A 16,151-nucleotide genomic window follows, 5' to 3' on the forward strand; every position below is an offset into this window, starting at 1 on the left:
GTGATAAGAAACTCGTACGGTTATAAGTAATTGAATTGTAATGAATATAGTATTTTTATATATCGCTACGGACTCGGCGTATGTATGTGTAAGGATAATAAGGAAGGATTATGTTATTGGTGGCCGCGGCGGACTGATAACAGCTACCCGACTTTGGCGTCCACACAATAAGGAAAGAAAGGATATTGGTGGCCGCGGCGGACTGATAACAGCTACCCGACTTTGGCGTCCACACAATAAGGAAAGAAAGGATATTGGTGGCCGCGGCGGACTGATAACAGCTACCCGACTTTGGCGTCCACACAATAAGGAGAGGAAGGTTGTATGAGAGATGTGAGAGAGCAACTGCGCTTCGCTGCGCTGAAGGCTGGCTTAAATAGTGCGTTTTTGTGTTGGTTAAGTTCGTCTCGGTTAAGTTCGTGTCGAGTCGTGTGTCCGACTCCTTCTTTAATGAACTTATTGTTATGTAAATGTTACGCCTGAAATGAGTATGTACGCTATCTATTAGAGTATTTTAAGTTTATTGAAATTATTCAAAGAGGTTCTATATCACACTACGCGCGTTGTATATTGAATAATAATAACATGATAGTTATATAAAAATGTCACATATAGTATAAATTTGAATATATAATATGTTATTACAAAATGATAGTTTAATAAATATAGTTAAAACTTAAACATATGCTTTATGTTACTACAATAACATCCATCATCATCTTTTTCGATGTTCCCATATTGTCTACTCCTAAATATCTCTATACTCATCAGCTGTACACATTTAGGTGCGCAGCTAAAGTTGCGAATATAACACTATATGCGCTTGTTGGAAAAATAAAGTCAAGTTTATCTATTAATTCTATTGGAGTCCACACAATAATAATTGTTGTACGCTAACTCTTAACTTTACCTCTACCCAGTCGGCACACGAATGATCCACCTTAATATTCTCCCATTTCGACTACTCAAATTTGATAAGTATAGCTAGCAATCTAATAGACGGGGGAAGCGGGCGGGGGAGGGACTTGGTTTATCCGGTTTTCGGCCGAGTCAATTTCCATAATTGCGGAAGGGTTGGGGTTATTATTTTTTTTTTTTTTACCTACCATCTCCTCGGTTAGAGCTCGTCGATAATATTATCCCCAGTGCTGCTGATGCTGCACACCGTATATCATTATGACGAGGCGATTACATTATTATTATTGTGGGTAAACCACCGACCTCGTGCGGTGTACGCGTTCGGAATGTCGGCCGGCTTTCCCCCGGGGGGACCGTGTCCGGAATTCCGGGAGCACCGGGAAATTTACCGTTTTACCTTTGGCGCCGGCCGGCAGTTATTCTTCATTTCGTCGAAGAATCTCTGACGTGAAATACATTTAGGGACCTTCCCCTCGCCTCGCCTCGCCTTCCCATCGTCCACCACATTCGGACGATTTTCCACACCGAAAGGTTTCATTTGGCCCGGGCCAAAGTGATCCGTCACATGCGGTGGGTTTTCCCGGGTACCCCCCCCCCCCTACGCCTTTCGTACACTACACCATCGGTTGGATTTAAATCACTCGCCCCCCCCCGGCAACGGGCGTTAACCGTTAGCGCCCGTTCCACCTCGGTCAGGATCCTCATGTGGTTTCACGTATAAGCCGATAAGCTCATATTATATAATGTGGGTTCTCCCTCCCCCCCTCCAAAAAAAACGGAAACGGTAATAAGACAAGGTTAATGCGCCACCAAACGACGAATGGCTGTCGATTGTCGGCCGGATCGTGAACGCGTTTAATATGGACACGGCCGTCGCACAAAAAAATAGATTGTAATGATAAGTATCGTCAAGTCCACCGCGCGAAACGCGCTTAAGAGCCTGACCTTGGGAGAACCGCTTTAGTTACGATTAGTATAATTAGCTTCGATAATTGTAAATTGCCAAACCTAACTTAACCTAACCAAACCTAACCTAATCCAACCTAACCAAACCTAACCAAACCTAACCTAACCTAACCAAACCTAACGTGGCACAATAATTCGAGAAATCAGTTTAAATGGAGAAAACCCCTAGTAAACAAACAGCAGTTAACAGATTGGCAAAACAAAAAAAATCTACACCAAATAGATTAGGGCGGGTAAAAATCGATATGAACAAATTCTTAATTTATAATTTTTTTTAATGCTGAATCTTTGTTTTTTACTGAAAATTGATATTTTTGTGAGATATCAGTGTATTATTTTGTAACGACACATTTTTTTATTATAATATACAAATAAATCAGCTAATATCCATAGTAATTTTTGTTATTATTATTATTTGTTGCAGGTAAGAATGAACGAAAATCGAAACAGTACCGAACAGTTACAGCATTCAGGTTTTATTATTTATTTATAAAATATGTATTTATTTAATGCGCTGCCTTGAGTGTTTGAAAAAGTTTTTAATATAATGCGTTAAGTTACGGTAAAAAATACGAATTACTCATTCAAATGGAATCCGTAAATGATTAAACTATAATAATATGTAAAGTTCATCATTATGTCATTGAAATATAATAATAATTAAATTAGGTAGACATGCGGGTCGTGCGCTCCTTTTTGTTTTGAACTAAACATACAAATCATACTGCAAATAGTTACACCTATTATTGATTTTGGCATAAATTATATTTAAACAAGGCAAGCCGAACAAGGCGTTAAATCAATATCAATGGAAACTATGACCCGAAGATTGGATTCGGATAAAAATACTAATGTTTGATAATATTATTATCCATCCGGTGGTGTTCGATTAGTTTGAAAGTCTCGAAATCCATGTAAACTATGTAAAAGGAGGTACCACCTACCGTCGTATCCAAAGTAACCCAAACTTACTGAATCCAGTAGACCGTCTAGTTGGTATAATATTACAATCAAAAGTTAAAGTTATTAGAAACAATGTATGTAAGTACAATTGCCAATGTACTTGGCGCACTCTAATGGTGAAAAATTCAACTATGGAGTTATTTTTCTCGGCCACTGAAAATAATAGTACACTTTTTGACATTCGACCGTGCAAAAATCCCAGTTGAAATAATATAATAGTAATAATAATTCAATTAGATAATTTTTCCAAACGGCATCCGGTCGTGCATTCGTTAAATCGTCTCCCGTTTGTAATATTTCCCGGTCAAAACATAATAAATATTTTTTTGACTTGTTTCCTGTTTTTTTTTTTCATCTCTCTTTTTGCAACTCAAGTCAGTTCTAATGATCCGTGTATCCTTGAATTTCATCCGGCGCAACGAGTCGAGTAACTGCGTGAAAGACGATGCCCGGGCTGCCGAAATTGTAATGGCACCATTACTTATATTTTACACGGGGTGGTAGCTTGCTTAGAAACCCGACACTCGGTTGAAATTAATCCCGGTTAACGTCATACAGCTTGATAGGGCCGTTGGTTTTTTCCGTCTAATTTTACCCTTAAAGTGGAACAAATTTTGAAAATAACATAACAGCCACGTTTATTGCTTAAACCATTTTTCTGAGTCTGTGAATAACAACAAATAAAACAAAGAAAACATTACTATTATATATTATTATGCCATTACTCGTTAAATGATAGCCACCGTTATTACCTGTATACACAGTTGAACCGATTAATGAGTAGGTGTTTTATTATTTTTTTCCTTTTCCTTTGAACCATATTGGCAATTAGTTAGCAATTAGTTCAAATTACGGTTAAACAATTTATGCGTTTCGAATTCAAATCGTTTAATACATATATATATATTACCTATGTGAAATTTATTATTGTCTAAAAAGCCGTGTGGAGTCCTCCGAGTTGTGCTTTTTATTCAGTTTTTACCTATGTCAATATCCTACTACACAATAATGGAATGAAGCTACTGACTAGAAGCGACATAATATAATACAATAATTATTTGTTGTTAACAAACGAAAGAATACTTCTAATCTACTTGGCCATTATATCTTCAAAGAGACACGTTCGTTTTATAACTGACTTTTCACGCGACCTACCTCAAAAGCACTATAATTATTTAGTTTTTTTTTTTATATTGAAAAACTTGCCCTTGTCGAGTTAAGGGTTGAAAATATTTCAAATCCGGATATTCTCATCACTCGGACCACCATTGTGATATTTATTTCATGATGAAGGCACTTATATTAATCAATTTCCTTACAACCAATAAGTAGTAACTTATCATACTATGTAGTGTATATTAGGGTGGACCCAAAAAACATTTTTTCAGATTTTTAAAATTATTTTTTGAGGTTGCAAGCATCAGTTTTCCAAAAAAAATTTTTTTTTTTAGTTTTTAATTTTTTTATGATATAAATATCAATTTTAAACAAATGTTGCGTGTATACAAAATCATCATTAGAAAAAGAGGAATAAACCGGTATTTTTTTTTCCAAAAAACTACTATCCAACTAATTTAGGACTTAGAATGTAAAATTTTCGAAAACATTGATATATATATATACCCTTAATAGTACCCTAAAATAAATTTTTTTAGGGGTATAAAATATTTTTAACTTATTCTTCAGTTAGTTGCGAAGAATTCCTATGTACTTGCATAACACATTATTATTCTAACAATTGATCTAAAAATAATTTTAAAAATCTGAAAACAATAAGGAAATATTATTTCACCCCCAAGGAACATAATGTCAAGAAAAAAACAAAATAAACAAATTTTTTTGGTCCACCCTAGTGTATAATATGCTTTCAAGATCAAAAAAAAAAACAAGAGCTGTGTCTTACTAACATTCAACTCTTAATAGAACAAACATGATGCCAATAACAACAATAACAATTATCATTATTAACAACAACAAACAATAACAACAACCGCATTGTTATTAATGTAACAAAACGACGACGACGACAACGGCCGCGGACGATGTCGCGACGATCGGAGGGAGTTTTCTATGAAACTCGCGACGGGCGTGTGGATGGGGACACTGATTTAATGGAGTTGCGAAAAGTTGCGGGAAAACGTCAAAACCAGGACCGCGGTCGTGGTAGAGGCGGCGGCGGTGGTGGCGGCAGGCCCGAGCAAAGATGAAGAAGACGAAGAAGAGACCGCCCCGGGGGCCGGGGCTGTAAATTACCCGGAGTGTTCCCGTAACCGACTATAACGTCGTATATCATTGCGGTAGAAGTTTTGCGGCCAACAGGAGGGATTCCGGTCGCACACCACTGTGGCTCTCGTTAAAGTTGCCATGCACGCGTGCCGAGCAAAGGCAAACGGCCACCACGTTCGGGTCACCACGTATATCGGCGGCGACCGTGCGAACGTTTGTTGTGTGCGTGTAAAGAAGGTTTGTGCGACACTTGCGGTCTGCTTTTTTTTTTTTACCAAAAAACTTGACAAAATTAGGACTACTTAGTATTGCTGCGTTTTTCAAAATATCAAACGAACAAAAATCACAAAGATTTAGAAAAATGTATTTTTGCACTCATCATAATGAAATCTTGTCCGCTGTTGTATTTTTTTTATTATAGGCGTTTTATCTCTATAACAGCTTTGAAGAGTGCGTTTTTCTGTTTTATATTCGACCAATTCGGCAAAACAACTCAACTTAAACCCCACCCCCCCCCAAAAAAAAAAACAATATCTCTTCTCTATTTTGGCCGACTGGCAATAGGCTGAGAACCTGGTCAGCAAGCATCCTCATCCTTGACCCCTCCAAATATATAATATTGATTTAAACAATACCAAAGCTAACCATTAATAATTGTGTAACATAATATTAAAAGGGTGACCTCGTTGGAATATTTTAGTTTATTCAGAGCAATTCTCCGTGACCGTACGAAACAAAGTTGTATTAAAAACCTGTACGGATAGCTAGTGAAGTGAAGTGCAACAAAAACGAAACAAAAACTCAATTCAAAATCTATTCTATTATACATTTTTCTCCCCCCGCTTGAGTATTGTAAAATATATAAAAAAACGTTTCGATTGAAGACACAAGGCACGTTGTTTAATGTTATGTGTTTAAATTTAACATGCTGACACATGATATGCACAATCCAAAAAGAATAGAAAATTATTCAGCTGCAAAAAAAAAACCAACTTGGTCATGATCGGGTTTGTCGAATGCCTTGTTGTCTATATTTTTTCCTATATATTAAAATGTGTCTATTGCCAAAAGCGATACATCATTCGCGGGGCATTCGCTAACATAATATACTCGTCTTGAGACGTGATGAAAATAAAAATATTCCAAATCAAACACAACTTGGCGACAACCGACAGTGACGGCACCGCACTGAACGGACAGTACTATATTATCTTATCGTTGTCTCCAGCAGAGACCGCACTGTCGTTTTGAAAGGGGAAAACAAAGCGGTGAATCGAAAACCCCAAAAACATATTATACTCGTATATGAAATTAAAGGCAAAACGGATATGTGACAAACGGCGCAGAATTTCTGAATGGTCTGACCGAGATTGAAAATATATATACACATTCTTCGTCGAATATTCCACGAGAAAAACAAATATGTCAGCGCAAAGGGAGTACCTAAATCAAGTACCTATATACATGTGCCAGAGGGTGGCTATAGCCACTTTTAATGTGAAGCAAACTGTACGACTCTAAGGTCAGTGTGCCTGGTTAGAAGAAAAAGAATAAATGGTTAATAGTTTCTTGAAAAAAAAACAAAAAATTGTTTAAGATAAGGTGTAAAAAATATTTTTACCATAATACAGAGTACCAATCGCTTATCAATGTGGATTTTTTTTTCTTTTGTGTGGCCACACTGGTTTTAGTCCTACAATTGACTTCACTATCGCGTGCAAGATAGTATATGCACAGAATAACTGTGGTATATGTTAGTTCATCTCTTTATATTATTACTCTACGATGTATGTGCACAATAAAACAATATATAGTAATAGTAAAGTATATAGTAAAATTGATATCCCCTTACGATGCCATTTTGTTTCTGAAGATAACAATTCGAGACGCGGATATAATATAATATGTATACAATAAACTAGATTGCTAACTAGTGATAAGAATGGGGAAATCGACGTCGGCCATTTTTTGTGGTAATTATAAGTGTATAAAATAATATATATATATATATATATATATATTATATATCTGTGATTCTGTGCTATCAGCTCGAATTTTAATTGTTATAAGCAGTGATAAGATAAACATGTGATAAGGTTGTAATTGCCACAAATATGGAGGAAAAAGTGTAAACTTGTATTTCAATTTAAAGTTCCCTAAAGTAAAAAAAAAAAAATACTTCACTTTTGTTTCCCTACAAACTTCGGATGGTTTGGTACGGTCCAATTTGTATTGAAATGGAAATTGTTTGAAAACATTCCAACGACTATTCTAATTAGAATATTTAAACTATAATAATAATGTTAACTAACCTCCCCACCAGACTTCCTGTTGCGCAGTTTATTAATATTTTACATAACTGCGATTCTTGGAAGTTGTATTTCCCGGATTCGAGCAAATCCTGATTTATAGTGATTTAAAATGAAACTATTTTTTTATTGACAGCACCGCAGTTCGATAATCATATTTGAAACTATTGACATTTTTTTCGAAATAAATTATAATTATTAAATCAAATATTGGCACCAAAAACCAACACGGGACCGTACATTTAGACAGTAACTCGAAACACTAATGGCAAAAACTTCCGCTTACACGATAAGGGTGCATAATATATTGTGTTCGACCTATTCGTTTGATTGCTTTTACGAACATAGTTTCCATCCATTCCATTTTAAAAAGGTCGGCCCGATCAAAAAAGATCATAACGCTGATCTATGTGCAACACCTGTGTATATCATTTTTCTCAACTTTACAGGGGAGCAAAAAAAAATCCGTGTCATTTACCATTCAATAACATTATAACTGGGTTATCAATAGTATTCGATGATAGCGTTATCGTAGATCCGAGCACCGCCAGTCAAAACACAACAGTGTGGCCAACTTGATGAACAAAACGAGTCGAGAAACTAAGACACGGTCATTTTTATTGGTGATCGCAAACTAATTGATGGATTCCGTTTTAAAGCTAAACGTTACTTCAATATTTAACTGCGATGAAAACATACAATATCATTATTAGATTAATTTTAAATTCTAGTCTACATACTACAAACACCGTGTATTCGTTTGAGCGTTTTACGCAGACACACATTGTTGTTGGTTTAAAAGTTAAAACTTTGTACCTATAGTCTATATAGTATTAACGAAAAAAAAAACCATCAACACACACCGAACAGTTTGAAACAAACCAAAACGTCACTAAACGGCAAATTGTTTTACTTTTACCCCAACAATATAGACACTATTGTTGCTCGACTTTCGACCGTGCAAGTAGAACTATAAATCCCAAGGACAAAAAAGCGAAAACGTTATGGGATAAGGTCCATTTAACTAACTGTACAGACATTATTTTTGGAAGTTCGAATATCTTATACCTGCTTGTTTTTATTATTACTAGTTTTAATTTTTTTTACTATATGATGAACATTGGTAGCCTAATTTTGGACTATTTCTAATAAACGTTTTACCAACATTTATTAGAAATAGTCCAAAATACTATAATAGATTTGCCAACTAATATAGTAATTCAACAATTTCTAAAATGTTTGCATGTCACTTTCCCCTTCAAAAGTCGACAGTGACATGCAAACATTTTAGAAATTGTTGAATTACTATATTAGTTGGCAAATCTATTATAGTATTTTGGACTATTTCTAATAAATGTTGGTAAAACGTTTATTAGAAATAGTCCAAAATTAGGCTACCAATGTTCATCATATAGTAAAAAAAATAAAAACTAGTAATAATAAAAAGTATTAATGACCATCTGCCGAATGTATCAAACAATTTTTATATTTAATTTAACGGGTTAAACGGGTTTGATGGTACTAATTGTATATTATATTGTTAAAAAGGATTATACAGACAACCCAAAAGACTACAGTGTAATACATATTTGTTCTTACATCCTCTAATCGATAAGTTTCAATAAGGAAATATTTAAGTTATCCAAGTACAAACGATAATCGCAATAATTCAAATAATTTAAACATTCCCCCTTTGTAAACGAAATAAATTCCACCTATCTAAATAGCGAATTTGCCTTTTCGGTGTAGAAAAATAACACGATTAAAGTATTATAAAGACCGCTGTATATATATTGCAATCATATTAAAAATATATAATTTGAATTTCAAAAATTTCAATCCTCTTTACATTAATAACGTCCGCATTTAAAATAACTATTTTCTCTTTAGATTATATAACAAAAAAAAATCTGCATTTCCACGGCCAACGGCTGTCTTTTCTTTTTTTGCAAAATATGCGTTTATCTTAATTTTCATCCGAATCGAGAAAATATACTAAGATAATATTTAATTTCAATTTACTTTTATTTTAAGTGATGTTACGCGTTTCTTTTATAAATTAATTGTATAATTAAAAAAATTCCCCTTTCGTAAATCCAGTTAGTGAAGATATAGACACAATACATTGAAATAATAATTAGCAATCATTAAATATAGTTAAATTAATAAAAATTGAATACGATTATGGTAGTTTTTTGATATACCTTTTTTTTAATTATTCCAAGAAATCTGAAGTTACTGGTAATTATTTCGTTAAGTGCTCGTTGGAAAAATAAATCAAACAATTAAAAATATTTTCAAAACTCTGATTTTTATGACGTATATTATTATATTTTTATACTTTTCATAAATTCATGTATTTTTCATAAATATGAGTGTATGAAATAATAACATTGATCTTTTTTTTTTTTTACACACACACAGAACCCTGTACGGCTTTAAATTTTGTTGTACAAGCAATAAACAGAACAACGCTAATAAGAGTTTCTTTTTTTTTTAATCCTTTTAATTTTTATAGTCGACAAATTATACATGTGTGTGGTCGGACAACGCGCAAAACTATATAATCCGTGTCAGCATAAATTGTAATTATTACTCTACTGCAGCTGGAAATAAAAAATATTTAAAAAAAAATTGAATTAAAACGTAAATAAAAAAATGTTTTATCCGATTAATTAATAAAATCGGCTTTGTTCGCAATATATATATATAATATAATACTTGTAAGTTGTAACGCAAGATTTGTTTTATTTTATTAAGTACAACTTATACTAAACGGATTTATTACAACAGCAGCGACAAAACCTATTTACTCGCGTTGGTTTTACAATATAATTTACATTATTTTTTATTTCAACGCTTTTTATAATAACTACTTGATTTTAAATCCCTACCGGTGCAATTGTTGGTTAAAAACCGATAATATGTCATACTACTTGTCACGATATTTTAAATATTTTATCAACATAATTAAGCGTGAAATATGTTTACTCCAAAATCATACAACACAACAAGACATTTATTGTTTAACGTCATGTAAACATGTCAACACAGCTCGCGACTGTGAAAACTTTCAAACTAAATTATTGCTTTAAAACGTCACAACATACATACAGTTGGCCCACCGTTTGGTAAACTTTAAAATTAACAATATTAGAAATGTATTTATTTTACAATACAAAGTGAAAACCAAGTGTAAGTCATCATTTATTTTGTAAACACTTAAACGACTTGTGTACTCGTCGAATGTCTATTGTCACGTCTATCCCCCCTGTCCAAGGCGCCAACTTAAATATGAGGTTGGTACGCCTGTAGGTGATAACGAAAAATGGAGGGAAAAAAATGTACATTAAAATATAGCTATATAAACCGCGTGCTTTTTAATCGTAAACCAAATTAAGTATAACCACATTAATTTATTACCCCTTTGCTTTGTCACTGTGGAAAGCTGTGGAAGTATGCCATGTGCCCGGGGAATAATCATAAATTATTGTTGAAAACTTTTATCACATAAAAATCTTGTGCATGCGACAAAAATACTACCATAAAGTAAAAACACATGCGTATATTAATATAATACGGTATAATATTAATATCCAACAATCGATAACAAAAAAAAAAAAAATGGGTATTATTAAATTCATATAAATTAGTCGCGTTATATCATTATTATTGCCATAGTCGCAAAAACAAGTATTGGTGTAAATATTATCAATTCACAAACGCATATTGTATTCAATCATTTTAATTGTGTACACAAATGAGTTATAAATAATTTATCATAATGCACAATACAGCCCCCATACAAATGAAATTTATCGATTTTAGTTGTTATTAATCTAAAATGTAAACGGATATTTATACAATATAAATAAAAATCCGTCAAAATTAATTTTGTTTTGATATTTCTATTAAAAATGTTCCGACACTCGTAACGTGTTGAATTCGTGAACCTTTTAATGTTTTCCTTTCAATCTATAATCTAAAAAATGTACTTCTCAACTGGCGAAAAATCCAGCACATGTTTATAATATGTACACTGGTAACTGGTAAGAATTATTTCTATAATAAATAACTATTTGGCCATAAACACTACATTATAGCGTGCTATAATACCAAAAACATTTAATTAGTATTTAAAACTAAAGAATAAATATACAAGTACACCCCATTTAAATGAAAACAATTTCTCAAGTTCATTACAAAAACGATGTAACCCATTAACCAGTATAGAACAGCTACTGTTGATCATAACAATATTCATTACACATTTTCAATCAGCGACAGCGTTGTTTTAGCGACAACTTCAATTTTCCTAAGTCCTCGAGTATGTATTCAGACTAAATTAAATCAAGGATAGTGCTCCGGAATGTCAATAACACTATTAAACATAAGACGATACACGCTTTGTCTTGCACCACTGTTATTAGATTAAAGCTCAGCTGCTAAACTTTGCTACGCGGATAAAGTCTTATATTATTTAAAAACAGTAAACCAATATATATGCATGCCTCTGTTTAGTTAAATAACGGTAGACATTAGGGTGATGCATGATAGGGTTCGAATGATGCACATCTCACATTATGGGATAATATACTTAATACCACATATTATGTAATTGCTGACAATAAAGAAATCTTCAGTGCCTATATCATGTTACCTGGTGGTAGTGCAGCAAGCAATGCAAACTTTGATCATTCCGCCGGTTAGGTTATATCCAGCTAGTATATATGTATAGGGTATAATCACAAAACCGTGAAAGTTTTTTTTCTTACCCGTTTTTGTGCTCGTTGTATCCGTTTGTAAATTGAAAATGGAAATTCGCGCGTCGAAACGGCAAATTTGAATATTTTCTTCGGTAGATATTTAAATTCGACCGCCTTCTTTTTACGCCTTCGTTTATTTTATTTTTTATTTCTCGTTCTTTTGGCATAATTCCGATAGAGTGATACGATAGTCTCTTAAAACGTCTTAAAACTCGGACGGGAATTAATCACACGGTTCCTTTCAAAAAAAAAAAAATTACACATAATTTGCCTAATCCGACAAAATAATAATAATAATACCAGAAAAACCGACCATTGCGAAAGTTAATAGATTTACTGTCCGCGCCGGCACGGAAAAAGAAAAGATTTATATCTAGCTATTTCTTCGGTCTCAAATAAAAAAAAAACTGAATAAACAATGTATTGTTTCTTTCCCTCGGCGGTGCGGTGGTCGCAGTGTTAGTTCTTATCCATTCGTTGACTTTCTTAACGGCCGGCCTCGAAGAAGTTTGCTTATAGGTATACTTACTGCTTGTAGGGGGCTTCCCCACCCGGACAAAGGGAATTTTTCACATCCGCCACCGTGCGTTGGACTTGACTTAACGAGCCAGCCAACGCGAGCAGTGCTCTGCACCGGGCAACTTTTGTAATTAATTGTTTTTCGACAAAATGTACAAATAATAATAATAATAATACTTCGGCGGAATGGAAAACAACAATATATAATAAATAAGTAAGAAAACCGCGACCAGAAATGCCTCAATGCCGCCGCCAACGGGGTTCATTGTAATCGATTTGGGCGCATTATATTATTATTGTAAACGCAAAGGGACAAACTTTTGCAAAAACCGTTTTGTACCTTTCAGTGCCTCTTTTGTTGTCCGCCGCCGAATATAAATTTTATGTCGCCGCCCAAAAGAGAAATAACTTTATTGTCGACCGGTGTGCAACAACATTGTGCATAAGCTGCTTTTTACTTGGTATTATTGTGGTATATAATCGAGTATAAACTACGAGCTTTTACGTGAATTTATCGGTTTAAAAATATACAAAACAAATGTCGATTTATCCTTTTTATTTGCACAACACACAAACTCCACAGAAATGCCGCCGCCTTGTTTGGTATTAAATTTGGAAAAAAAAAACCTGTTAGAATATCAATTGTCATCTATATCAGTCGTTGAAAGGTACTGTCTTCTAATATAATAATTTTTTTATAATAAGAAAGTATCTACATCGAGCAACTCGAACCCCGCTGTGCTGAAAAACGACACAATAGGAATCACTTTAAAGTTATTTTAGTGCACTTTATTACTACCTATATATATATATATAAACTAGTTATATATACACCTAGGTACATATAATAGAACGAACGCGATAACTTAAGATGCTTAGTATTCCGCACAACTAACTATACAATTATCTCCAATATCAAAACCATAATCGTTTTTCAATTATCCTCATAAGCTCAAACAGTGCAATATGGTTGGACTATCGTTGATGTACAATATTAACTCATTGCATAAGCTGTAACACAAATATAATAGCTAGTTTATTACTTTTGGCGATACAGCTTATAGTTGCCATTAAAGTATAATAAATTATTTTGTTTATAATAAATAAGTTTCATACATTTTTAAAATTTTTTTATTAAATATGTAATAGGTTTTCTGCGTATATTTAATAAAACCTGTTTCGGATTAATACTTGCATACGCTTAAAAATCAAAATATAATATGTGACTTGCAGAATTTATTTTAGTTAGTAAGTAATGCAAGCTATTTATAGCGATATAATTAAATACCTACACGTTATTTCGTTTAATACCATTATTTAATACGACACCACCGTGGGCGTTCATTTAAAATTGCATTGACACCTACAATTACATTTAATACCTTCAAATTGTTTTGTACACATTGAAACACATTTAATTAATCGACGCAGTCGAAATAAAAAAAATAATTTACGTGCTTGCTTTTGGATCGTAGAAAATGAAATACCAAAATATAATACTGCTATATAATCTCTTAATTTCCTGCCAATGACGTCGAACGATCAGAGTTACTATAATAACTATGTAAAATACGAATATTTAATATTATTGTTGAAAAATATTGCTCACCAAATTTTAATTAAGACTTGCATTTTATGTAGGGAGTCCAATTTAGTGTTGGTGACTTTCTTGAAAAAACAAAAGATAAAATTGTTTTTCTTATAAATATAATCTATTTTAAGTCCCTAAAAACTTAGGAGATCATTATATTAAATAGCGCCGAGTAATTGTAAGTAAATGGAGAAAATTTAAATTACAATTTTCGCGAATTAAGTAAATGAAAATGTTCAATTTTAACTGAATATTTTTAGCAGCTTTATCGTTAATGAAAATTGAGAATAGAACACTTTTAGACTAAATGTACACCGCAAATTAAAAGTTGGCCAAACACCAAACTACATTTAGACCAATCCTTGTGACGGCAAACACCGAGCGAGGGGCGGGGTTCCCAACCAGTTTGAATTAAACGTAACCAAGTCAATGGTATATGGTAACACGCAGCAAAGTCGACCGCGGTCGCGGTTACCAAAGTGGCGCGACGGATCCGTCATGTCGTCTCCTCCCCGGCTATTCCGTTCGTGTTGAATTCTCCCACATATTATTATTATTATTATTATTATTATTATTATTATTATTCTGATACACATTACACATCATGTGTGAGGGGGTATAAATGGCAAGTGCTGAAACGGCAACGATCAATGCGCCGACAACGGAACATACATCAAAAGCATACAGACGTCGTGCAGTCGTTCCATTAAGTACACGCTATATACCGTGTGTGTGTGTGTATATGTATGAGAAAACGTCAAAAATGTCCGGACCCGTTTGTCTTTTGCCGTCGGGTTTAGGCACATATAACAACCGTGTGTAGTGTGTACCGTTTATCATTTCCGGAGCACACGCACACACACACACAAACACTCTCGGCGAACCATTTTACTTTTAGCAGTTTAGTATACGGTAAGGGCAATATAGACCGAGGAGTCGGTGATTTTAATGTTAACACGAGTGGCTGACAAAAAAAAATAAACGTAGGTATATACATTTCGCGGCAAGAAGAAAAGAAAAATCCTCCGCACACACGCTCTTGTCGACCCTTTCTTGCCCTTTTTTTCCCACCACACTATTGCTACGACTTTTACACCGGTGTGCCGTTTACGCCATTAGCGTTGCACACGTAGAGGTACCTGTTACATGCGCCTTCTCGCTGTCATCCGCGCTTCTGCCCGTATAACAAATGAAAGCGGCGCACACCTACACAAAGTAGTAATGAACGATTAATAATGACTCTACCCCCGTGCTCTCCTCTTGACGGTGGTTTTTTTTTTTCAATCAAAGCCCGTGTACGATCATGTATATTATATACTTTTTGTACACTGTGTGTGTGTGTGTGTATTTTTAACAACCGTGTGCGTTTTGTGTTTCCCGCAGGCAAGCTGGTGACGTACACGCAGAGACCGCCGTCGCACCGGCCGATGGCGACGCGACAACCGCCGCGGGTCGCCGCCGCCGAAAACGGCACGGATCTCTACCCCTATTTCGACTACTACGTGCCCCGGAACATCACCACTACCATTGGGCAGAGTGCGTTCTTACACTGTCGCACGGAAAACTTGAACGACAAGTCGGTGAGTAATGCCCAAGATGGATAAAAAAAAAAAAATTGTAAATTTTCCTGATATTTTCCTGATTAGGTATCATTCATTATCACAATCAGATTCAAACCGATTGTTGTCCCAAGTCAAAACGACAAATATTTTTACTAACCTCAAACCATGGCTTAAATATACAAGGTTATTGCATATCCCCACTTTATTATATTATCAATTCATAAAATTCATATATTTTGATAAATATATAAATAATACCTCGTCATCAGGAGGAACCTTGCCCAGTTAGTATTTTTAATATAAATGTACACTATAATATTTATTTTCTTTT

At 34.1% G+C, this 16,151-nt stretch overlaps 1 protein-coding gene across 1 annotated transcript in view; it reads left to right on the top strand.

Annotated features, from left to right (window-relative positions):
* Positions 1–16,151, top strand: part of LOC126834476 (protein sidekick-2-like) — a 119,393-nt gene that overhangs the window by 80,749 nt on the left and 22,493 nt on the right. Inside the window, exon 2 of the mRNA XM_050566412.1 lies at positions 15,642–15,838. Coding sequence (XP_050422369.1) covers positions 15,642–15,838 — 197 coding nt within the window. The remainder of the gene's footprint in view (positions 1–15,641; positions 15,839–16,151) is intronic.

Source organism: Adelges cooleyi, unplaced genomic scaffold (genome assembly GCF_023614345.1).
Source record: "Adelges cooleyi isolate 19-005CV unplaced genomic scaffold, UGA_ACOO_1.1 ACOO_flye_CR_arks_rails_tigmint_CR_PRNA_21, whole genome shotgun sequence".
Classification (NCBI taxonomy): domain Eukaryota; kingdom Metazoa; phylum Arthropoda; class Insecta; order Hemiptera; family Adelgidae; genus Adelges; species Adelges cooleyi.